Genomic DNA, 27,508 nt, shown 5'->3' with positions numbered 1-27,508 from the left:
TTCTTTGGAACAATGACTTCTAAGGTAGAAAAGATTGTTTTTTTTTTCCAAAGTGACAAGAGTATATAATATCAAATTATAACAGACTTCTAAGGCGGAAAGGATTGTTTTTAAAAGGGACAAGAACGATAATATCATTTTTAAAACATTTTAACAAGTACTTAAGTAACCATATTACTAAAAATGCATCGATAAGGAGTTACTCTAGTAATATATAAATAAAGGTTTTGTGAAATGTAAGGTTTGCGTCGCTTTTTTTCAGTTAAACAATCTTCTGAAACAGCCGAGTTTATATCAAACAATGGATTCGATAGAAACAAGGTTTTGTACACAATGTCTTGACGACATAGAACGATTGTCGAAAGCAACAGCATTTTGTAAGCAGTGTAATGAATATATATGTTCGGATTTATGTTTAAGACAACATGCTAAAAATCGCCTCTCCAAAAACCACTGCTTTCTTCTCGACGACGAGTTGAAAGATTATCTCGAAAAGAAAGGAATTGTTATCGACACGGGTAATGCTGAGGAAAGAGACTGCGCGCCTGCTGCAAAGCATAAACAAGCTGTGCTTCGAACGGAGTTTAATATACGGGCAGCGTCGGATAAAGAAATCTGCAGCATACACGCATCGGCCGTATTAGGTAACGGATTTATTGTTTTAGCAGATCTGAAAAACAGCAATTTAAAGCTGTTTGACCCAGATAAGAGAACTTGCACAGCAGTATTGAAGTTAGAGAAAGGTCCGCGAGATATTTGTGCGTCTAATGTTAATGATACCGACTTGTATGTTAACGAGGCCGGTGTCAAGGGGATTCATTTAATAAATACGATTGATTTTAGTATTTCAAAAACATTACCGACGGAGGGTGAATGCTATGGTGTGGCTTGCTGGAAACGAGGTATTGCAGTTACATCAACTTCGTATAAAACGTACTATGGGCAGTATGAACTACAACTTCTCGATTATCACGGACGTGTGAATAGAAAATTCATTGTTGGAAAAGTAAAAAACTTAGAATTCAACTTGCCTTGGTACCTTAGTTCAAACGTAGATGGACAACAGATACTGATCTCAGACTTCGGTAACCACCGTGTCACATGCATTGATGTGGACGGAAGTGTTATCTTTGTGTATAAAGATTCCGACCTTATAAGACCAGTTTCCCTATCAACGGATAACGAAAATGATATTTTCGTCGTTAGCCAGAGGTCGCATTGTATCCACCACCTCTCGTGCAAGGGTGAAAAACGAGGTGTTGTCTATGCAGAAAATTCGATGGAATATCCAGGAGGAATTTCCTTTGATTTACAAAATGACAGGTTCTGTGTGCAGTGCATTGGTTGGTCTGATATTATTCAGTTATTCGATATTTCCTCTGAACCTGCCTGGAAATAATCTGTTACATCGATTTATTCCTAAGACTCATTTGAAAAGAAAAAAAAAACAAAAAACAAAAAATAAAAACTACACATGCGTATACAAAACGTTCTGCACACGTACCATTTTCTCCGAAGATGTATGAAAGTAACTACTGAATTGACTTTTATCCGTATCAGCTGTGCTGACCAACGTTTAAGTAAAAATAAAAGAAGTTTCCGGCAAGGTCATTCGGAAGTAGAGACAGACAACACAATAACAAGTCTGAATTTTGAATATTGAAGTTTCAGTGCGAAAACAAATGTTTTGATATTTTTGTATATTTCAAGGTTTTATATATTTATACATTTCTCTGTAAATAAAGTTGGACTTTTCGTAATGATTGACCCTATATTCCAGTTGATGTTTTATCAAGTATATGATTGTAACAAGGACTACTTCATAACGGATATAGTAGAATTACAAACACAACCAATAATATATTTTATAGAAGAAGTTCTTGATATTTTTATTGATTTAATTAGACACTCCTCCCTTTGGATAATGATATCTTTGCAAAACTTTGGCATTTTGACCTTTATTACTAATTTTTAGCCTGTGCGAGATAAGAACGGATAGTTTGTCTTTAGGTATTATCAAATGTTTATGCACATACATTTTCTGTTGCCTTTGTCTTTTATCCAATTGGATTAAAGTGTGATAAAAGATAAAAACTGTGTACAAACTACACTGTTGAGAAGGAGTACTCTTTTTTGGGTTAAACATGGATAGCTGTGGAAGGCTCCCATCTCTTCCACCATTGAACCCCAACTTTGGAATCGTTCCAACTCGACTGATAGCTGAAAGACAATTTGGCAAATATCAAGTGTATATTGTACAGGATTTGTAACACACATAGTTCAGATGCACTTATAAGCAGAGCAACCCAAATTTTGCATCTGGAATAAGTTAATGCCCTGGGGAATGTGTGACATTTTCTGTGGTGAATTTTGTCAACAAACAGACGATTTTTTTGTTGGAAAAATTCAAAACCCACAGAATTTCACAAGGTAAAATATGTTGAAAATGCTACTGCTGGAAAGAGAACACTTTCTGCTACCCATATATATGCGTCAAAGTATGGGAAAACACCTAGTAATAAGAGAAAATCAAAGAAATCAATTTTAGGACTGTTAGATGTATGACTGTCATATCATGCATAGCATTTAACATAGATAGATTACTTTTCCATTGCACTGATATAACGTGGATATAACGTGGACAGGATTAGGATTAAAAAACGGTGTCCACTAAACAATTTCACTATATAAGCAGATTGTTTCCCTTGTGTAAAAAGGGCTTAGGGTAAGTCTCTATATTTAGGGTAAGTCCGTCCAGCGCTAAAAGCAGATCCTGATATGACACCGATATTTCAAATATAGTTCATTTCTTAAAGATCTTATTGATACTATTGCTTAATGTTTTTATAGTAAAAATAAATAGAATGTAACCCTTCTATCTGCTCAGATTTTAAATAGTGTCAACCCAAGCTGATCCTGTAGGATGCTCTTAAGTAGCAACCCTCAAGTTCACTTAAGTTTCACGCAGCATGAATCTTTCAAGACATGCTATAGCTCCGAAGAGTAGATATTTAAACAGGGCGGTTACTACCCTAGGTTCGTACACTGGGTATTTCAAGTTTACTCTAAAGTTAGATCAATTAAAGACCAAGCTAGAAAACGGTTTTCAAATTTATTTACAAAGCCCTTAACAGTACTGAACAGCCAAGTTATTGTACGAGAATATCATCATAAAATAAATTGTGACAACAAGTAAAACCATGAATACTATAGTCTATAGATGGGGATACGCTAAGGAATCCGTGGGTTGTGATGGAAGAGGGCCGTCTGTAACCCAAATTGTATCATATCAAATTTTAGGGTTATGAAAGAACATGGCTGTCTGTACCCTTTTAGATATAGAAAATTAAGTGATCCACTAGGATATGACAGAAAACGGCTGCCAGAAACCCGGATTTGTGACAAACAAACATACTAGACATAGGGCCAGAGTTGCTGACCTAGATACAAGAATTTCCTAAGTATTTATGTAAACTTTCATTAACAATTAAACTGGTATAAAATTAGCATATTAACATATTTATAAACAATAAATGTTATGTTCATATCATAAATACAACTCTTTAATCTTAAAGATACTTTAAATTCCTCTAAGAATTATTGTGTAATTTCAACAAACTTTAGATTTGCTGTGAAACAAATCATATGTGATTTTAATGCTCAGAATAAAAGGGAATTAATTCATATGATAAAGTTAGATTTACTAAACTTCTAATTAGCATATAGAAAAAGGCAAAACCAGTACATTCCTCCCCTCTATATAAAAAACATGACAATGGAATTTTTGTTAAGATAAAATTATGAGAGATGAATTATACATGCAGCAAGCTAATGAACATGGGCCCTATGTTTCATAATAATGCTAACATGTCCAACAATGAAGTAACAACATGAATTTTCAAGATTAAGATTGATTCATAACTTGTAACCAAAACCTCGCTATCAATAAGTAATCAAAGCTGACCCAAACAGCACGAGGTCATACCGGACAGGTATATTTCCTTAATGTGAATATTTTATGGGTAAATCCTCCGAATATTAAACTTAAATATCTGTTTAAGCAGTCAAACCCAATATGACTCAGCATCTGTTCCACATAAATTATTTACAATTAGTCAAAGCTGCAACCACTCAGCACGTCAATTATACAGTCCGGCATAATTCCTAATGGAACCTGAGGAGTTTAAACAGTCAAACAACTGAATATAAGATACAATTATCAAATACGAAGCCCCGGCTGTTTCGACAGCGCCCAAACGATATGACCAAGCATGTGTCCCAAAGGAACATGAGGAACTTTTAAGCGGACATTTGATAAGTTTTAAAAGTGGGCCTCCTATTCCACCGAATATCACTCAGATGTTGTCACATCCTGATATCCCATTATTAGATGTCGTCATATCTCTAGGTCTCTCTATATCTCACTATATCAAACTGATCAGTTCCCGCTTCAACATCAAAGATATTGATATCACATTAGTTAAAGTTGTAGATACCAATATATTTAACGTAGTAAGCAAAGTGAAAAAATATCTTACCCTACATCAAAGACATTGATATCACATTAACAATTATTTAAAATTGTAGACATCAATATATTTAACATAAAAAGCTATGTTAAAATATCTAACTTTACATCAAAACATTGATATCAAATTAACAATTGTTAAAAATTGTAGATACCAATATATTTAACATTATAAGCAAAGTAATGGTTAGAATATATATACATGTCCTTGCCCTTGGTAGGTCCCTAACACTTGAAAAAAATGGAAAAAAAGAATGGCCATATTTATTTTCCACACTGAGAAAAATTAATATATTTCAAACACATCCAGCGATGATATAGTGTTTGTTCAGTCTCAGTTCCAGGTTTTCCTCGAATTCCTGAATTAACCTTTGAATCTGCTGAAAACGTAAAACCTACCAAGGGAAGGTGAAAGCATGACTGAGCAATGTTGAAGAACCTCTTTATGGGTGTTAACCCTATGCTCAGCCGTACTCTCAAGATATCATTTTTTTTTATATTTTCAAGCTAGTCTAGATCTTTAATGACAAAGCGTGTAACTAATATCTGTATGAATTAAGAAAATGTATAACTCCCGGTATGGAAGTCAATGGCAAAAAGTATTTAGTATTCTTGAAAGTGTACAAAACTAAACACTTTTATACGTCTAGCACTTGCAGTCACAAACCTGACTCAATAAAACTAAATCTTGATACTGCAGAATACAATATAAAGCTTAAAAGAAAACTTGGCTACAGTATTTATTGATGGAAACTTGTCCTACATACATCCTATGATGAAATGAAGTCAAAGCAACTAATTTACATCTTAAATTTGTATATTGCAATTAGACTGTTTCTATGTGACATAACCAAACATTTAATTTGCAAAAACTGTCAGCTGGTTAAAGTATGAGCCAAAGTCGATATACGCTGCTCGCAGCGCCAAAATGTAACCGTTCTACCTGCTCAGACTTTAAATACTGTCAACCAAGCTGATCCTGTAGGATGCTCTTCAGTAGCAACCCTCAAGTTCACTTATGTTTCATGCAGTATGAACCTTTCAAGACATGCTATAGCTCCAAAGAGTTGATATTTCAACAGGGCGGTTACTACCCTAGATTCGCACACTGGATATATCAAGTTTACTCTAAAGCTAGATCAATTAAAGACCAAGCTGGAAAACGGTTTTTAAATTTATTTAGAAAGCCTTTAACGATAGTGAACAGCCAAGTTGTTATACGAGAATATCATCATAAATAAAATGTGACAACAAGTAAAACCATGAATACTGTAGTCTATAGATGGGGATACGCTAAGGAACCCGCGGGTTGTGACGGAAGAGGTCCGTCTGTAACCCAGATTGTACCATATCCTATTCTAGGGTTATGACAGGACGTAGCTGTCTGTACCCTTTTATAGAGCATTTTATTTGACCTGGCGGGTCGGTGTTAATCTCTGAATTATGCAAATAATGACAATCTCAAAAAACGAGCAAAATAGGTAGAGCAACCGATGACTAAAATTCAACGCCACTTTGGTTACAATGTGAGGTAGATGATCATTAAATAAGAAATCAGGTTGCCGAATATAGTACACATCCTGCACAATAATGCAGTGGACCGTCGCAAAGCCCTGCCCCGCCAGGTCGATTTAAACGCACTATAGATATAGAAAATTAAGTGATCCACTAGGGTATGACAGAAAACGGCTGCCGGAAACCCGGATTTGTGACAAACAAATATACTAGACGTAGGGTCAGAGTTGCTGACCTAGACACTTTTTTTTTGGTAGAACCACCGACTTTCCGTAAGCCAGCTGGATGGCTTCCTCACATGAAGAAATCTACGCCCCGAATGAGGCTCGAACCCACATCGATGAGGGGTAAGTGATTTGAAGTCAGCCACCTTAACCACTCGGCCATGGAGGACTAGACACAATAATTTCCTAAATATTTATGTACACTTTCAATAACAATTAAAACAGGTATAAAATTAGCATATTAACATATTCATATACAATACAACTCTCTTTCATCTTAAAGCTCCGAGAATTAATGTGTAATTTTAACAAACTTTAGATTTGCTGTGAAACAAATCATATGTGATTTAAACGTTTAGAATAAATGGGAATAATTCAAGTGATTACAGAATTAAGTTAGAATTGCTGAAAAAAAAAACATTAGAAGAATAAAGAGTAATTTTCGTCAAAACGTGAACGCAATATTACATTTTGTATCTAAGCAGGATGTTCAGGATGTTTGTCCTGCGCTAAAAGTAAATCTTGACATTACTCCAATAATTTGAATATATTTCAAACACTATATTAACTTAAACTTTGTTATACCATTAAAGAATAAAATCGCAACATTTGCAAAGACAAAAATAATGTGCCATCTGTAAAGTGTGCGGAATGTCGGCCCTGCGCTAGTAGCAAAACCTGAAATGACACACAGATACTTCAAATATATTTCATTTCTAAAATAGGTAACTGATTTTTTCTAAATGTTTTATAGTAGAAAATAAAGAGAAAAAGTAATTTTCATCAAAAATTACATCTGTTATCCGCGCAGGATCTCTGTCCTATGCTAATACTAAATCTTGACACTACTTCGATAATTTGAATATCTTTTATAAACTATGTCAATTTTAACTTTGTTAATACCATTACAGACTAAAATTGTAGCATTTGCAAAGACAAAAATAATGTTCCATCTGTAAAGTGTGCGGGATGTCGCCCTGTGCTAATAGCAAAACCTGCAATGGCAATGATATTTCAAATATTTTTCATTTCTAAAATATGTAACTGATTTTTTTCTAAATGTTTTATAGTAGAAAATAAATAGAAAAAAGTAATTTTCTTCTAAAAGTGATCGAAATATTACATTTGTTACCTGCACAGGATCTCTGTCCTGTGCTAATAGTAAATCTTAACATTACTTCGATACTTTGAATATCTTTCATGAATTATGTTAACGTTAACTTTGTTATAACATTATAGGCTAAAATAGTAGCTTTTGCAAAGATTAATATAATGTTACATCAAGAGCCTGCGCGGGATATCGGTCCCGTGCTACATGTAATAGCGAATCCTGAAATGACAACGATATTCAAATATATTCCATTGCTAAAACAACTTAGGCTAAAAATATATGTGGTTTAGGTAACATTGGTAAAAAAATAGGTAGGTAGGTAGGCTTTTTTCCCCAGACGCAAGTGGTTATAAAACAGAAGTAGTCACACTTATGTAATAAACTTATCACTAATACTATTATATGCAATTCTTAATGGCATTTTGTTATTACATACACCATATTGTACCAGGATGGTCTAGTGGTCAAGACATAATCCCTTCTTAGGATTGAAACCAAGGTCTTAATCCTCGTCCTCGCAAAAATATTAAACCAGAGTTCTCTGTGGAATAAAACTTTCTGAGTAAATTTAAAAGGGGACTATTCAAGGAATATTCATGTGAAGTTTGTCAAATGGGCCAAGTGGTTTAAGAGATGTCATTTGAAGCCTCCACTAGCTCTTTCATACTTGTAGTCATGACTTCAGCTAATTGCAAAATCATGGAGCTATTTTATATCCAAAAGTGCCAGAATAATTAGCCATTATTTTTTAAATCTCTATTTTAATTGATACTTCAACATTTTGAACCAGTACATCCTAATATCACACTGAATCAGAAATAGTTTTAATCTTCTCATTAAAATGTTTTAGCCATTTTTCAAGAACATTTTCAAAGCAAAAGTAATTGCTTAATGTATAAAATAGCCCATTGATAGTTTACCATTTTTAATCATCTCCCTTTAATGGGCATTTTTCATTTTTAGATGTGTTTAAAACATGAATATTTGGCTAATTATTTTTTACCTTTGTGTCTCAAAATTTTATAAGGTCATCTATCACAAAACAGAGTTGTTTTATTTTATTTTATGACTTTTAGAAAGCTTTTTAAAATGCTTAAAGTTTCAATATTCATATATTTCAATTACTATTTCATTCCATACATATTAATGTATAGCGAAAATACCACCTAAATGTAACAGCAGCTCTTAGTTTTAAAGCTCTTGGGTAGGGCTTTTAAGAATTCATCCCGCTACACATTGGGCACATGAAAGAACCAAAAGAACTGCTTTAGTTCATTTGTATCTCAAAGATCCTTCTACTGAAATATTTCGAACGGACTGAACGCGACTGAAATTTTAATAACGCGTAGATGTATTTAACATATTATACGATCACGAACGAGTCGATTCTGGATCTCTCTGCAACAGATGTTCTCAGTCTCTATTCTCATAATGATGCAGTTACTACAACTGCACCAATCTAAATTGTCCATTCTTAGATCTAGATTTCCTATTTCGATCTCTGGTTCGCCATCGGATTCACCAAAGTGTTATAAAAATATTTTATACTTCTTTGGATTCACTCACATCACTTTCACTTAACTCGTCGCTACTGCCTACTCGCGGTTCAAATCGTTAGCCAACGTATCCAATGCCATTATTTTCTGGAAATTCATCCCCAAACGAAGAATCTGAGTAAGAATTGTTGATATTTTCGGCGAAATTGTTGTTGGAAGCCATGTTCTGTTATTTTGATAAAGTGAAAGTTGCGCGCGCAGGTTAATACTTCCGGGCACACTGACGTCATCGTCCCAGTCATGGCCGAATACATACGCTACGAGAAAGGCAAACAGGGGTAGTTAAATTGGATTTTAAACACTATTCGGCTTTTTTCTCAAACAAACCATTTACTGTTTTCGAATTAAATAAGTCAAATACTTTCATTTTCATTTAAACTACAAAGTTGATGGAAACTCTTTAACACATTTTATGATTGTGCATAAATAGGCACAAGACCACAGTTATTTGCTCTTGGTTGACCGCAATACGGAAGTGGTTACGCGGAAAATAGTTCCTCTGTTTGATGGTGAAAATTGGTGAATTTTTTAGTGAAAGACCTGCAATAAACGGCATGATTTAATAGAGGAGATATGAAATAGTAGGTACATGTACAATTTAACAGAATGAGAATGTCAGAATATGCATAACATGACTTTTTGATAGGGCCTGTTTTGCCTGTTTGCGGCCATCTAGAGAGTATTCTTCATACGCATGTGATTTGGTTCAAAATGGTGGAAAAAAGAGCCGGTCAACCCGATGTTTACTGTGTCTGGATTTTTTCTCTTGGAATAGTTCTGTTGAGTTCAGGTATTTTATGGGGGTTAGAATGCAATGCAAAATTGCTATAGTGTCCAGTGCCTATATAGAACATATAGTAAAAATAACTGTGGTCTTAGGCCATATCTTTAGAATTTATATTTTTTAATTCTTTGCGAGCGCTTGGACTTCTCATTATTTCCAGATTTTTTCCAGTTCTCGTGATCGACCAATACTTTGGCGACCATTACTTCGGCGAATCGGCTTTATATTGAAAATAACTTGTAAATTTATATCGTGTCTTTATTTATATCGTTAGCATCAAGAAAACGAAGCTAGGTTGCTTCAGACGAAGCGTGCAGCTAATATTTCGTTTCATTTACTTTCGTAGAAGTAGGTAGGGCGAAGTTTGGCGAATCAGATTGACTGATAATCGTTCTTGCGTGAATGAAAACTCGCGCAACTCCCGGAGAAGTTTTAAATTATGCCCCGAGGTGTAATTCGATATTGACATGTTGGTGTATTGTCTTGGTCTTCGTGTATTGCTAAATATCCGATAATCAATCGACAGACGCTTTTTTTCAAAGAAAGCGTTTTCGTCTCCACCAAAAAGCCAATACATAACAGATTTGAAATTTTTCAGGAGCAGGAAAGCGACAATTTAACAATGTCTCTTTCGTCGGATATTACGGGACAAAATGTTGTGGAAAGTTCTTGTGAAGATAAACTAATACATATATTTGTTGAGTTGCGTTGTGTTAGAACTGAACAGGCTGCATGTTGCAGAGGTGTTTTGTTACTACAAAGGTCAATGATAAATATGAACGTAAACGTTAATCAAGTTATCGAGACAACCAACGCCCAATCAGAATTTATGAAATCATTGGCTTACAAATCAATAGACGTTGAAGCAAGGTCCAGAAGGAATAACTTGGTATTTCGCGGAATAAAAGAAAATGCATATCATATGGGATTTCGATCAAAATGTTAATATTTTCACATTCAGGAGATGTGTACATATCAAGTGCTCACAGGATGGGTGCAAAGGATCGTACGAGACAATTTTAAAACAGATACACATTTTTCGATCAGCGTTGATTAACCAAGAGAGATCCAGCAGGCCTGGTCGCGTTTATGGCCTAGATATATTCTACTGATGTAGAAACAAATTTATCTTACCTCGACAAGATACTAGATATGAAAATATTTATGAAAGCAGACCATTTAATAAAAAGAATGACCATATATACCAAGACATTTCAGTCTTGCCATGGGAAAACCAACATAGCGGGTTTGCGACCAGCATGGATCCAGACCAGCCTGCGCATCCGCGCAGTCTGGTCAGAATCCATGCTGTTCGCTTTCAAAGCCTATTGGAATTAGAGAAACTGTTAGCGAACAGCACTGATCCTGACAAGACTGCGCGGATGTGCAAGCTGGTCTTGATCCATGCTGGTCACAAACCCACTATGTTGGTTTTCTCATGGCGCGGCTCATTTAGTATTTGACATTTGTTAAATAATCAATTTAATAACTGTAGAATTTACCATGTACGCAGCACACAATACACATATATATTTACAAATTTTTATTTGCGCTGTGCATTTTGAAATTCGCTAAGAGCAAATATAAATTATCCTGCGCAACAATTGGTAAATCGGCTCGCAGATAACTATCGAAAAGAAATTTGTTATATGCGCTGCGCGTTTGGTAAATCGCGCAGATTTTCTGTTTGAACTTAACAGTCGCAGCAATAGGCCACTGATGCATATTTATTGAATTTGGAGAACCACTGTTCATTGTTTGTATATAAGATCAAAGGACTGAGAGTACTTGAGGATCGACTATTTTTGAACAACACAGATTTTACATTGTTTTGACGATTATCAATTAACATTAGCTATTTGACATTGACGGAACCAGCTACCTTGCCACTGCTTTCTCCACATGTAGAATATGACTGTTTAATACATACTCCTCGTCAATTATTTCTCGAAACACATAATTTATTAGCCTCTGATATGTAATCCGTAAGCTATTCTTTGTGTACATATGCAATAAAATACTGCAAGTAAGTTAAGACAGATAACTGAATTTGATGCTTTTAAGCATCTAGAAACATCTTTTTTTGATTTTTTTGTACGTAAATATGTTTTTCAAAAAATAAAACAACATTTCTATACAAATTTCCAAAATGAAGGTCTGTAAATCCAGCGAAAGATTTAGTCCCTGAAATAATTTCTGTTCCGTTTTGAAAACGTTTCAGCACTTTATAAAAGTGTTATCTAACCAGTTCAATATTTCTTTTTATATGGGATAGATATCGTAAAATGATGTAATACAATTATGGTTTTGCATACTGGTTTTAAATTGGACCGATATCATGTCTAGGTCCGATAATGATCATGTATCAAACCGTCTATTCGTCACTGGGGATACTCCGTCGCTTTCTTTAATCATTTGCCTTTCACTCTTGAGTGTTTAAACCCTGCTCAAGGTGTCAAGTGAGAACAACGGTTACCTTTAGTGTGTTTAAACTCTACTCAAGGTGTCAAGTGAGGACAAGGTGTCTTGTGGGAACACCAGCTTTTTACGTGAACTTGCTAAAAGTTTTAACAATGGTTCTAAAAATGTGCCTTACATGGCCAGAATTAAAGTTTCGGGTAGCAGGGCACCTTATGTTTCCTTCTCTCTTAAAACTGGATAATCACTATATAATATAAATTGTGTTGGTGTGACTAGTAAACTCAATATAAACATACAGGCTCTCCATAGCGATGCTTTGCTTAGCACACCAACACAATTTAGATTATAATATATAGTGACTCCAGTTTTAAGTGATTAAAGAAAGCGACCTAAACCAGTCAGACACAGTGCCCATTTGTAAAGTACTAAAACAATTTTTGAAAGAAGTAAAACATCTTGAATGCTTTTGAAATGTTAACCCATACCCTGCTTAATTTCTATAATGGACTGGTCCAGAATCACTTGAAATATTGTCAGTGTTATGTTAAATAGGGGACACATGCTGAATTTCATACTAAAAATCAAACAATTACAGATTTAAGTTCGAAAGTTTCACATAGCCACTAGCACTTTGCTTTTCTTTATATCTTTAAAAACTTGTGCATCAGATTTTTTTAATAGAATGTTCTATGAATGCTTCCAGGCATGAATATTCTGATTTAAAAACAAAACAATTTGACACTGACAAAGTATCAACTGGTAAACAATATTTGCTTACTACTTTGGAAGATTAAGCAAGTTTTATTGACATATTGTTGTGCGCCGGTAAATCAGTCCTACTTTCACAACACATGTGCTCTTCGGTGTTTTACGATACATATGCGATATTTTAGTGTCAAATATTTAGTAACTCATCGGCTTATGTATTTTTCTATAAAAGATTCACTTACTGACTACAAAATCCATATTTTAAGCCTTAATTATCCAGTTTTTCCATGTTAAAACACTTCAGTTTATTGTGTCGTCCGCCATATTGTATGCTGTTTAGGCGTGACGTCATGCACGTGCAACTAGTTATTATTTACGTCATCAAGTTTCCTAGATCTAGTACATTTTTCTAGTAGGGGGTTCCTGTCTATACTGTTTGACGAAAACTTTTATTATTTATTCGTATATTTTAGCGCACATTCAACTACCACTCCTTATATTGTACTTTTATATTTATATGATGATTGTTCGCAGAAATATTATCTTTTTACTGCTGTTAAGCCGTGCACATGTACGTCTTTTCTATTGCTGTTTGAGGTGTCGGAACTGTTTGAAATACTTTTGCGTCCCTTTGTTAGTTTTTTTTTTTGAACTATCTCAAACACTGTTGATTTTGTTTGAAGTACCCGTATATAAGGCGGTGTTTACTGTTTGACAGCACTCCGCAGCCAGTAAAATCTTGGGCATAGCCTTCTGTAGAAATTCGTTTCAGCACTATAAATCCATTATAAAATACCTTAGCATTTATTTGGTAATACTATGTTATATTTAACATAATAATTTTAAAGCATTAATAGAAATACTTTGTTAATTCTTAAGGTTTAGCTTTCTGAATCTCGTTTGGTAATTTTTCGGAAACTTTCTGCAGTTTTCTTAATTTTATCGTAGATAAAAATACCAGTGATTTATAGGATTCTTAATTCTTGTATTTAGTAAGCCACCGACACCTCACTTGATATTTGAATAATGCTATTGTTGCTTTGAATAGTTGTTTGTTGCCGACATTGTAAAATTTCGGTATTTTACTAGATCTAGTCAAGTATCTTACCATTAATAAATTTCATAAACCGTTAGAGCTCTTACTTATTTTCTTGAGTTTAGCCCGTATATTTATTTCACCCATAGCTGCGGAGTCATTTGTGGTGTTCTGTGTCCGTCCGTGAGTCCGTTTTTCATTTGACACTCTGTCAAAGTTTTAGCTAGTTTTAGCGTTGTCCGTCTGTCTGACTGTCTGATGTTCTGACAGTAAATGTGCCTGACTGTGTGATTTAGTGAACCATACATCCGTCACTGCGAGCGTTACCAGCTCGCAACAATATGTTTCGACAGGTGTATTGAACAGAATTTTTATAAAGACTTTAAAACTAGATATATGATTGTGTTTTTTTACATTAAGCAACAATGTATTGATAACAACAGCCGGGGATAAAAATAATTGTTATCAAATATTCATTTAAATACTGGTCCTTCTTAAAGTTTTGGCATACAATTTTGACACAATACAAATTGTTTTGAATTGTTCATATTTGGCTTTCATATCTGGCTTCTTGCAACAAAAAATACCATTCAAAGCACAAAAAAAAACAACAATGATAAACATTCACCTTTTTTAACTGCATAGAAAAAAGAAAAATCATGTTAACGATATTACCTTTTTTATAAATAAAAAAAACTATTTGCACAGAAAAAAATGAAATCAATCATAAATATTGATAAATATTCACCTTTAACTCTCACTCTCATCTCCGCTGTAGCGTTAAATGGCGCAACATCATTTTCAGCGACACATTTATAGTAGCCTTCATCTTCATCTTCCAATGAATATATCATGAGCTTCCCCATGGCACCTTCATATTCCAGTGTGTGTATCCTGGTGGTAGTGTTCATTTCAGAACCGTCCTTGAACCATGATACAGTAGGTTTTGGGAATCCAGATACTTTACACTTTAATTCAAGGCTATCCCCCTGTACCAAGTTTTTGTTGTTGTCATGAGAATCTATAGCAGGGCCAGCTGGAAGAAGAAAAATGCGTACATACATAATCAATTAGAAACTTCAATGCTACAGAATATATTTTAGTAATGTTTTCTACATGAAAAGTTCCAACAGTTGTTTGTTTTCACACCCATCGTTAAAATCTTTATGATAATTGACGAATTAGAAATTTTATCTAAAATATTTGCAAAAAGTAACAAACTTATTATTTTTTGCATATCTTTCGTACTAATTAAAAATTCGTCATACAACTGCATGTCACAAACAAATAAGTCGGTCGTTTTTATAAAAATCTAAAAATATAAAGTCCACCGTAATTGTTGTTAATTTTGGTAAATCTTCGGCACACTTCAAATATACAAGTTGGCAAACGCTTTTATAACAAATAAATTATCAATCAACACATTCTTAAGCAACTATATTCTCAAAGTATCACCCAACATTAGTAGCCAAATTGACAACATACACCACCAAGACTGGTTATCGATTTTATTCACAACCAGCGCCTAAGTAAAAGCATGTAACTTGTATCATGTACCCAAGAAAACTATGCGCCACTTATTTTCGCCAATTCGCAAAATTTAGCGCCAAATTTTTAAAAAATTCGCAAAATGGCGATATTGGCGATCGACAACGGAGGCCTTGCAACTGAAGAATGAAGAAAGTTTAACCAAGTACATATGCTAATCTGGTATCAACGAGTAAATGACAAATTGCAGGATTTTGACATATTACGCTGTTCTATTTAAATGTTTTTCAGAACAACATCTTATAAAATTAATTCCTTTAATTCCAGATGTAATACAGCTTTCACTACAACGGAATAAACATTTCTACGACATATACCTTTAAGATAGGACGGTTTTTGTCGAACTGTATGTTTCTCAACTGAGGAAGTTGGAAAGAAAGTAACAACACACTGGTACTCTCCAATGTCTGCTCTAGCTGAAATCACAATGTTTGTATATTTGTTAGTCTTACTAGACGCAAAAGATAATAGGTAAGGACAGATTTGCCGGAAGCACACAACACTCTAAACACTGCCACAGAGTCAGACATCATGCTTCGGACATGAAATAAAATAAGATAACTTTTGACCTTTGAGCTCAACTTGTGTGCTTTACCTTTGACTTGCAGACCCTGGTCTGTGCTCCGCACATTGCCTCATAGCCATCCGCCTTCAAGAAAAGTTTGAAGTCAATACTTAGCATGATTATTTCGTTACACAAAATACAATGAACAGTTTTGACCTTTTAGCTGAAATTGTGACATTGACCTTTGACCTACAGGGCTGGTTCAAGCACTCTGCAGATTGCCATCTACCGATATGCCATATTCAGAGTCAATATCTTAAATGCACGTAGAACTAGAAGATGCTTTAGTAAAAAAGTGCATGTCTCCACCAATGCATAATCGTATATGCAAGACAGGAGTGAAAGTCAAAAAGACAGTGATGGTTGGCTGCAACAGGGATCATCTACATGTTGTTGATATGTCCAATCATCCCACAAAGTTTCAACATTCTGGTCTAAAGTTATGAATTGGAAACGGTTTTCGGTTTTCCATGTTAAGGCCCATGTGACCTTGAGCTTTGATTAAGTGACCCAAAAATCATTAGGGGTCATCTACTCTGCATGTCCAAGCATCCTCTTAATTAAAAACATTCTGGGTCAAGTGGTTCTCAAGTTATTGATTTGAAAGTGTTTTTATGTTCAGCCCCCTGTGACCTTGACCTTTGATGGAGTGCCCCCACTGCAAGTCCAATCATCCTCTTAAGTTATAACATTATGGGTCAAGTGGTTCTCAAGTTACTGACCGGAAGTGGTTTTTCATGTTCAGGCCCCTGTGACCTTGACCTTTAATAGAGTGAACCCAAAACAAAAAGGGGCCATCTACTCTGCATGTCCAATCATCCTATTATGTTTCAACATTCTGGGTCAAATGGTTCTTAAGTTACTGACCGGAAGTGGTTTTTCATGTTAAGGTCCCTGTGACCTTGACCTTTAACAGAGTGATCCCAAAATCATTTGGGTTTCCTACTTTGCACGACCAACCATCCTGTGAAGTTTCAACCTTCTGGGTCAAGTGGCTCTCAAGTTTTTGATCGAAAATTATTTTTCATGTTCGGGCCGCTGTGACCTTTACCTTTGCTTGAGTAACCCCAAAAACAATAGGGGTCATCTACTCTGCATGTCCAATCATCCTTTTAAGTTTCAACATTCTGGGTCAAGTGGTTCTCAAGTTACTGACCGGAAGTGCTTTTCCATGTTCAGGTCCCTGTGACCTTGACCTTTAACAGAGTGATCCCAAAATCATTAGGGGTTTTCTACTTTGCATGACCAACCATCCTGCGAAGTTTCAACATTCTGGGTCAAGTGGCTCTCAAGTTTTTGATCGAAAATTATTTTTCATGTTCAGGCCCCTGTGACCTTTACCTTTGCTTGAATGACCACAAAAACAATAGGGGTCATCTACTCTGCATGGCCAATCATTCTTTTAAGTTTCAACATTCTTGGTCAAGTGGTTCTCAAGTTACTGACCGGAAGTTGTTTTTTATGTTCAGATCCCTGTGACCTTGACCTTTAACAGAGTGATCCTAAAATCATTAGGGGTTTTCAACTTTGCATGACCAACCATCCTGTGAAGTTTCAACCTTCTGGGTCAAGTGACTCGCAAGTTTTTGATCGAAAATTATTTTTCATGTTCAGGTCCCTGTGACCTTTACCTTTGCTGGAATGACCCAAAAAACAATAGGGGACATCTACTCTGCATGTCCAATCATCCTTTTAAGTTTCAACATTCTGGGTCAGGTGGTTCTCAAGTTACTGACCGGAAGTTGTTTTTCATGTTCAGGTCCCTGTGACATTGACCTTTAACAAAGTGATCCCAAAATCATTAGGAGTTTTTTTCTTTGCATGACCAACCATCCTGTGAAGTTTCAGCATTCTGGGTCAAGTGGCTCTCACGTTTTTGATAGAAAATTATTTTTCATGTTCAGGCCCCTGTGACCTTTACCTTTGCTTGAATGACCACAAAAACAATAGGGGTCATCTACTCTGCATGTCCAATCATCCTTTAAGTTTCAACATTCTGGGTCAAGTGGTTCTCAAGTTACTGACCAGAAGTGCCCCTGTGACCTTGACCTTTGACCGAGTAATCCCAAAATCATTAGGGGTTTTCAACTTTGCATGACCAACCATCCTGTGAAGTTTCAACATTCTGGGTCAAGTGGGTCTCAAGTTTTTGATCGGAAATTATTTTTATGTTCAGGCCCCTATAACCTTTAACTTTGCTTGAGTGACCCCCAAAACAAAGGGGTCGTCTACTCCATAAGCCATTCCACCTGATGAAGTTTGAAGGTTCTATGTCAAATGGTTCTTTAGTTATTGATCGGAAATAAAGTGTGACGGACGGACGGAAGGACGGACAGGGCAAAAACAATATGTCTCCCCCAGTTGGGGGAGACATTATTATGCTCCGCGGACAAACCTGCAGAGGGACAGACAGACACATACGCCATCATATAATATGTCCGTTTTCTTCAAAAGGGATAATAAAATGCGAAGTAGAGTAATGGACTAGGGTACAGTTTATAAGGTCACCACAGTGAACAAGTGTGTGAAGTTTTGAGATACCAGCTTTAAATACAAAAATGTAACAAAATTAGGACTACAAAACATGGGCGAGAGTTCAACAACCTATTCGAATAACTAAAAGTTGAAATCCAATAATTCATATTCCAACAGAATTTCATGCACACAGAACTAAATGATTTCAAAGTATACTTAAACAGCAATGCTAAATTTATCAGATTAGCTACAATGTATTTTGAGACATATTCAGGCAATTATCTCATGTTTTTTCAACAAGGGCTGTCGAAGGACAGCAACACTCGACTTGTCAGTTGAATGAAAATAAAAGTTGAAAAAGGGGAATAATTTTGTAAAATCGCAAAACAGGGTTATGGAACCTGTAAAATGCATATCAGTTTATGACAATGGACAATGGTGTGAAGTTTCAATCCATTCCCATTAGTAGGTACTGAGATACCAACTTAACCAAAAAAGGGACATAATTTTGTAACAAGAGCACTACCTTGCAGGTGCAGACGCTCATCTGATTATCTTGTCTCTGCATAATAGAAATATTGTCCTACCGATGAATTTTTATGTCCGAAAGGGACCATAATTCTTGCAAAAAGCAATACAGAGTTATAGTACTTTTTATGCAGAGCCAACTTTTAATGGCAAATAACTGCTCCAAGTTTTAAAGCAATAGCTTTGACTGTTAAGGAGAAAAGTTGACCTAAACATAAAACGTAACCATGAAATCTGATATTTTCTAAGTCCAAACGGGGCTATAATTCTTGCAAAAAGATGGATGGAGTTATGTTACTTGCTGTACAGAGTCAGCTTTTGATGGTGAACAAGTGTTGCAAGTTTTAAAGCAATAGCTTTGATAGTTTAGAAGAAATGCTGACCTAAACATAAAACTTAACCAAGAAATCTGATATTTTCTAAGCCCAAACGCGGCCATAATTCCTGCAAAAAGCAGGATGGAGTAATGTTTCTTGTTGTACAGAGTCAGCTTTTGATGGTAAACAAGTGTTGCAAGTTTCAAAGCAATAGATTTGATAGTTGAGGAGAAAAGCTGACCTAAACATAAAACTTAACCAAGAAATCTGATACTTTCCTAGTCCAAAAGGGGCCGTAAATCTCGCAAAAATCAGGATTGAGTTATGTTTCTTGCTGTACAGAGTTCACTTGTAATTGTGAACAAGTGTTGCAAGTTTCAAAGCAATAGCTTTGATAGTTTAGGAGAAGGAGAAAAGCTGACCGAAACACAAAACTTTACTAAGAAAGCTGACTTTCTAAGTCCAAACGGGGCAATAATTCTTGCAAAAAGACGGATGGAGTTATGTTTCTTGCTGTACAGAGTCAGCTTTTGATGGTGAAACAGGTGTTGCAAGTTTCAAAACAGTAGCTTTGATAATTTAGGAAAAAGGCTTCCCTAAACATAAAACTTAACCAAGAAATCCAATTTTATAAGTCCAAACGGGGCAATAATTCTTGCAAAAAGACGGATGGAGTTATGTTTCTTGATGTACAGAGTCAGCTTTTGATGTTGAACAAGTGTTGCAAGTTTTATAGCAGTAGCTTTGATACTTTTGGAGAAAAGTTGACCTAAACATAAAACTTAACCTGGCAACGCCGACGCCGACGCCGATCAAGTGATGACAATAACTCATCATTTTCCCCAAAAATGAGATGAGCTAAACAAGCAGAGTACAGTTATGTAACTGTGCGTTACATGTCAGATCATGACAGTAAACACGTGTGTGAAGTTTCAATCCATTCCCATTAGTGGTTACTGAGATACCAACTGACATACAAAAACTTTACCAACAACAATTGCTATCTCGAAGAAGGGGCATAATCTTGTAAAAATACAAGGTAGAGTAATGGAACCTGTGTAATGCATGTCAGATCATGACAGTGAACAAGTATGTGATGTTTCAATCCATTTGGTCCGAGAGCTCAAGGACTTTTATTGCAACAATCGAGGCCAGAAGAAGTTTATACATTTTTAGAAACAATATTTCATATTCTCCATGTAAACCAATTTCTTAAGTGTCAAAGCCGTGCCTATCTGTATTTTGTTCACTTATGTTTGTGATAGGGGAGATAAATTCACTTGTTAAAATATAAGGGGGTAGGGTAAAGTTTACGTCTACCAGTTTTTTCATTGTTAAATTACAGTAACTATTTGATTGTCAGTAAAAAATATATATCAAACTATGACAGCAATAGGAAATTCATCAAAATGGAATGAAGGGCAAACTTGATATTCAAGATATTCATTGAAAATCACAAAAAATGGATTTTTTGGATAATTTGAAATTTTTTTTTTGTCTTCGAAAAGAGTTTTTTATTATAAGTTACTCATCTTTATCTATGTAATGTGTATATATCAAAATACAAATATCATTGCAAAAAGTCAAGATCAGCCCTGATAATCAAAGGTCAAAGTTCATTTTCATGCGAAATTTTGACTCCACCTAACCCAGATTAGAACATGACCTTTAGATTATTAAGATTAACGTTCTGACCAAGTTTTATTAAGACATGGTCATCAATGTGACCTCTAGATTGTTAACTAGCTCTTCGTTTGATTTGATCTGGTGACCTGGTTTTTGACCCTACATGACCCAGATTCAAACATGACCTAAAGATCATCAAGGTTAACATTCTGACCAAGATTCATGAAGATACTGTCATAAACATGGCCTCTAGTTTTATAAGATTTTTCCTGTAATTTTTTGAACTGATGACCTTGATTTTAATTCTACATAATCCGGATTCGAATTTGACCTAGAGATCATCAAGACATACATTCTGATAAAGTTTCATAGAGATGTTGCCATAAATATTGCCTCTAGAGTGTTAGCAAGCTTTTCCTTTTATTTGACCTGGTGACCTAGTTTTTGATCTCAGCTGACCCATTATCAATCGTCCAAGATCTTATTGAGGGTAATATTCTGACCATATTTCAATACGATTTTGCAAAAACTAGCTTTTCCTCTTATTTGACCCGGTGACCTAGTTTTTAAACTCGTCTTACCCAGCATTGAATTCGACCTTAAGATTATTAAGAATAATATTCTGAATAAGGTTCATTAAGATATGGTCATAAATGTGGCCTCTAGAGTGTTAACTAGCTTTTCCTTTGATTGGACTTAGTGACCTAGTTTTTGACCTTACATGACCTAGATTAAAACTTGACCTAAAGATTATCAAGATTAACATTCTGACCAAGTTTAATGAAGATACAAATCATGAATGTGTCCTTTAGAGTGTTAACAAGCTTTTCATTTGACTTAACCTGGTGACCTAGTTTTTTACCCCACCTAACCCAGATTGGAACTTAACCTAAAGATTCTAAAGATTAACATTCTGACTATGTTTCAATAAGTTACAATCATAAATCTGGCCTCTAGAGTGTACTATCTTTTCCTTTGATTTGGCCAGGTGACCTAGTTTTCGACCCCATATGACCAAGATTAAAAATTGACCTAACGATCATCAAGATTAACATTCTGACCAAGATTCATGAACATACAGTCATAAATGTGTCCTCTAGAAGTTTTTCCTTTGATTTTTTGACATGGTGACCTATTTGTTTTACCTAACTTGACCTAAATTTGACCTTAGCCTAAAGATCATCAAGACGTACATACTGACCAAGTTCCATAGAGATATTGCTAGAGACCTAGTTTTTGACCTTACATGACCTAGATTAAAACTTGACCTAAATATCATCAAGATTAACATTCTGACAAAGTTTAATGAAGATACAAATCATAAATGTGTCCTATAGAGTGTTAACTAGCTTTTCGTTTGATTTGACCAGGTGACCTAGTTTTTGACCCTACCTGACCAAGATTTAAATTCGATCTAAAGATCGTCAATATTAACATTTTGAAAACAAAAGTTTCATTAAGATATAATCATAAATGTGGCCTCTATGGTGTTAACTAACTTTTCCTTTGATTTGACATAGTGACCTTGTTTTTGATCCTACATCACCCAGATTCGAACACGACCTAAAAATTATCAAGATTAACTTTCTAAAAAAAGTTTCATGAAGATTCAGTCATACACGTGGCCTTTAGAGTGTTAACAAGCTTTTCCTTTGCTTTGACCTTGTGACCTTGTTTTTGACCCCAGATTACCCGATATCGAACTCGTCCAAGATTTTATTGAGGGTAATATTCTGACCAAGTTTCATTAAAATTGACCAAAATTGTGACCTCTAGAGTGTAAACAGTTAAATTTTTGACGACGGACGACGAACACATGGCGATCACAAAAGCTCCACCTTGAAAAAAAACTTCGTGCTCAGGTGAACAAACAGCTTAACCAAATCGGGACGCCGATGCGGGCGCCGACACGGGCGCCGACGCGCGGACGCCGGCGAATGAGTGAGTTCGATAGCTCTACCTATTCTTTGAACAGTCAAGCTAAAAACAAAGGTTATCTTCAAAGTGTATTTTTAAACTCCCTGTTCAGTGTCTGTGATCTTTTCTGACCGGCTACATAAATGGCTCTTCCTAAAAACTCTAAATATCCTTTGACTAAACAACCTTTACTATTTAATGTAATGGACTCGTAATGACAATCGGCAATATCGTATTTTCCGTATGCGATTGATTTCGGCATTCCACTTTTACGAAAAATATTAAAGCGTTACATTACATATACGTCCAAAGAATGCTGAATAATCCAGCGTTTTACTGGTCCATCTTAATAGACATATGGATCATAACACAACAATAGTCAAAGAATTGTTATTAGTACTTACTCGGTTTCAGAATTTGGAGAGTGTTACTCTCCATATTATATTTATCGCCGTTTTCAATCTTAGAACCATCTCTCTCCCAGGTGACAGCATAATCAACCAGATCTTTCTCGGCTTTTACATTTACATTACACTCCAAATCTATTTTGAGTGTTTCCTTACCCTCTGTAGTGATAGGTAACTCGGCATCAGTTGCAGAAGCTATTAAAAAATACAATGAAAAAAAAGGTTAAGAAATTTTTAACTGATTTTACTTGTCATCTATTATACTATATAATATACATACATATGGTGGTTGAAATTCCGTATATGTATCCTCATTGTTTTTTAAAAAGTCTTTCTGGTGAGATTAGCGTCACATTGACACATTTATAATTATGTCATATAGTGACTTTTCAGCTGAGCTGTTCATAGTGGAGGAAGTGCTTCAGGCATCGTTTCATCAAGGGTGTGCACCTGAGTAGAACCCTGTGAGTTCAAAGTACGGCTCAAAGTACGGTGTCCCAAAGCATATCCGCTCTCCAAGTCAAACAGTTTTCATCCGATCTTCATCAAACTTGGTGACAATGTTTGAGGGCATAATATCTCGGCAAGTTCGATAACCATCTAAACCCTCTAGCCATGCTATGAGTTAAGACTCTTGAATTACTCAAAATCTGCAAATTAAGCCTTGTCCGCTCTCTAAGTCATACAGTTTTCATTCGAACTTCACCAAACTTGGTGACAACGTTTGTGGGCATAACATCTCGGCCAGGTTTGATAACAAGTAAAATCCCCTCAGGCACTCTTGAGTTATGGCCCTTGAATCAATCGAAAATCTGCAAATTTAGCAGATTTTATCCGTTCTCTAAGTCAAACAGTTTTAATCCGATCTTGATCAAACTTGGTGACAACGTTTGTGGGCATAACATCTCGGCCAGGTTTGATAACAAGTAAAATCCCCTCAGGCACTCTTGAGTTATGGCCCTTGAATCAATCGAAAATCTGCAAATTTAGCAGATTTTATCCGTTCTCTAAGTCAAACAGTTTTAATCCGATCTTCATCAAACTTGGTGACAAGGTTTGTGGACATAACATCTCGGCCAAGTTCGATAACAAGTAAAATCCCCTCAGGCACTCTTTAGTTATGTCTCTTGAATTAATCAAAATCTGCAAATTTAGCAGATTTTGTCCGTTCTCTAAGTCAAACAGTTTTAATCCGATCTTCATCAAACTTGGTAACAAGGTTTGTGGGTATAACATCTCGGCCAAGTTCGATAACAAGCAAAATCCCCCAGGCACTATTGAGTAGTTGCCCTTGAATTACTTAATATATTGCAAATTTAGCCTTGTCAGCTCTCTAAGTCAAACAATGTTCATCTGTTCATCTTCACCAAACTTGCAGATAATGTTAATGGTAGTGATGGGCCGACAATCGGCGACAATCGAATAATCGTCGGCGTTGCATTCATGAGCGCGATCGCCGACTTCACTTTTCCCTGACCGATTAATTACTTGTCACCCTACGGATAATTTAGTTGTTTCTGACCTTTTTCATTCTGGTATTTAGGGTTCTTTTGGGCAGTTACGCCAAAGGAATCTACTCTACGTAAAAATGTCTTCCTCCAAAGTGTCAAAAACAATTGATATCATCTGTGATCACCCAGATTTTGGAAGATATATGGCTTTTACAAAATTAAGCCGGGAAACCATAAGCCAAAACTCTTGACATTATTATGGCAGTATGCATAGCATGCCGTAAGACTTACGCAAGCATATTAGCAAAAGTATAAAGTTTCAATTTTTGATTTTGTACAATTGAAATCATTCCAGTCGTTAACTAAGAAATAATAAATCGTTATTACTTTTTTGCTCCAAATAGTTTTAATTTAATAACATAGTATAACTGGATAAGTCCCTGGTGAAATTAAAACAGTATCTGATTTGAAGGTTACTATCTTCACAAATATTTTACTTTTATGCTGTTATACTTACTCATATTTATGAAGGGATACAATAGAAATAAGATATTTGATGTCTGTGAGGTTCATTTTTTAAGAAATGACATAAAACATACATTGTGAGGTGAACTTATAGATATGCAACTAGAGTAACCGATTATCTGATTATGTCCGATTAATCAAATCGGTTGGCTTGTCCGATTATGCCGATTAATCGGTTGGCAAATCTAACCGATTTGCCCATCATTAGTTAATGGGCATAATATTTCGGTCAAGTTTGATTACCAGCAAAATCCCCCAGGCAATCTTCAGTTATGGCCCTTGAATTACTTGAAAATCTGCAAATTTAGCCTTGTCCGCCCTCTAAGTCCAACAGTTTTCATCCGATCTTCACCAAACTTTGTAACAAGTTTTGTGGGCATAATATCTCAGCCAAGTTCGATAACCAGCAAAATCGCCAAAGGAACTACTCAATTATGGCCCTTGAATAACTTGAAATATTGCGAATTTAGCCTTGTCCGCTCTCTAGGTCGAACAGTTTTCATCCGATCATCACCAAACTTACTGAAAATGTTATCGCCACAATTTTTCGGCCAAGTTCAACTACCAACTACTCTTGGATTACGGCCCCTTTAATAAGGCCAAATCCGATGACGGGCGTATATTGTGACAGTCTGCGACTCTTGTTGTATATGGTAATATAAAAATGAATAGACTTGTCCCTAATTCTATCATATCACTTGTTAGCAACACAGGACAGAACACATATTAGCATTGCTCTTTTTGTTTTTCGTTGGGCTTAATAAGCCAAACTGACAAGAATAAGGTAGCAGGGTACACGAATTTGGCGTCCGTCAATATTTGTAATAATTAGAACTTCGTGATTTTGGATGTCTGTAAATTACACGGAAAGATAATGATTGTTGATATTTTAGAAAATTTAAACAGCTGATACATGTAAAATTCTGAGGTCAGTTGTAAAACTTACTGATGCTAGTTTTGTACGAATAGATGAGTCATCTTGGCGCGGAAAATTCAAATCATAGAAGCGTTCTTTTTTTGCTCTTCTCAGAATAATATGCTTTATTCTCATATATATGAGCATGTGTTTATTATTATTAATCATAAGTAAATACTTCGTCATTTTAAGTTTCTGAAACATATGAACGTCTATATGCCTAACTGAAGCGCATTAACAATTGAACAGACTGGAACTCAAACTACTGTATGTGTAATCCTTTTACAATTTAGAGCCTCCCATATTGGAATTTCTTGACCATACAATGCACTTCACTTATACCCATGTTTAGCCAACTACCTTTGTCATGTATCTCATTTTTGGTTACCCTTCAGTTTATGAAAGAGTTTTGAATTCACACATCATTTTCACAAAAATAATATAATATTATAATAAAACTAAAATAGCGGAAAATAAAAAGAAAAGAAAAAAAAGGGACAAAATTAAGAGCAGAGCCTACAGGTGCAAGAGAATAGTTCAGAATGCAGGTTAGAGTTATTGTTCTTAGTCGACTTACTAACCTAATGACGATAAACAAGTGTGCAGTTTTTCAAAGCTTTAGCTCTTATAGATTTTGAAAAAAGGCGGACCTTAACCCTTTCCCCCACACATACTCATTTTAACACATCTATTCATTACCCTATAGATACTCATTTTAACACATCTATCCATTACCCCATAGATACTCATTTTAACACATCTATCCATTACCCCATAGATACTCGTTTTAACACATCTATCCATTACCTCATATATACTCGTTTTAACACACTTGAATACACTGATAGTTTAAATGCAAAATACCAATAAAATATACCAGCAATGAAGCTAACAAAAGTGTATTTGTAATGTTTAAACTATTAATAAAAGATAAATTTCAGAAAAACTTGTGGTTATAATTAAAATTTATTGGTAATTTTCAGTTTAAATTCAGGTGGCATTTTTGAAAATCACATTGACTTTATATATAATAAGAGGGCTATTGGTGAATGGAAAAGAACACAGGTGACCCAAAAACATGTTATTGTTTGCATTCAAACATTCAGTTATTGCAAATTATGTAAAAGTGAGACATCAGATTGGAGTTTTGGTCAGTGTAATAAAAGGTGTGGTTACCATAACAACCATTAAAATCCATAGGTCACTTGTGAAATTTATGCTAATTGACCTGGACCTGTAGAAGTCTGTTTATTGGGCACATCTGTCAAAACAAAGCAACTAAAGTGTTGATTGCATCATTTTTGAATATATGGACCTACAAAGTTTTATAGAAAGTGTCTTTGATCAATG

At 35.2% G+C, this 27,508-nt stretch overlaps 2 protein-coding genes across 3 annotated transcripts in view; one reads left to right on the top strand and one right to left on the bottom strand.

Moving 5' to 3' along the window:
• Nucleotides 1-301: 301 nt before the first annotated feature.
• Nucleotides 302-1,399, top strand: LOC128558867 (uncharacterized). Its single transcript, XM_053549098.1, has one exon. The coding sequence runs from the start codon at nucleotides 302-304 to the stop codon at nucleotides 1,397-1,399; it is 1,098 nt and encodes a 365-aa protein (XP_053405073.1).
• A 1,699-nt stretch (nucleotides 1,400-3,098) lies between these two features.
• The window catches only part of LOC123547135 (hemicentin-1-like), a 41,194-nt gene continuing 16,784 nt past the window's right edge, over nucleotides 3,099-27,508 (bottom strand). The window contains exons 4-7 of one of the 2 annotated variants that reach the window (XM_053549662.1): nucleotides 23,264-23,461; nucleotides 15,749-15,847; nucleotides 14,632-14,919; nucleotides 3,099-6,945 (exon numbers count right to left, since the gene is read on the bottom strand). In XM_053549662.1, coding sequence (XP_053405637.1) covers nucleotides 6,827-6,945; nucleotides 14,632-14,919; nucleotides 15,749-15,847; nucleotides 23,264-23,461 — 704 coding nt within the window. In that variant the 3' untranslated portion in view covers nucleotides 3,099-6,826. The remainder of the gene's footprint in view (nucleotides 6,946-14,631; nucleotides 14,920-15,748; nucleotides 15,848-23,263; nucleotides 23,462-27,508) is intronic. The other variant, XM_053549663.1, reaches the window with a different exon arrangement.

Source organism: Mercenaria mercenaria, chromosome 8 (genome assembly GCF_021730395.1).
Source record: "Mercenaria mercenaria strain notata chromosome 8, MADL_Memer_1, whole genome shotgun sequence".
NCBI lineage: Eukaryota > Metazoa > Mollusca > Bivalvia > Venerida > Veneridae > Mercenaria > Mercenaria mercenaria.
The sequence above is the reverse complement of the archived record's forward strand: the minus strand, read 5'-3'. Positions and strand labels throughout refer to the sequence as shown.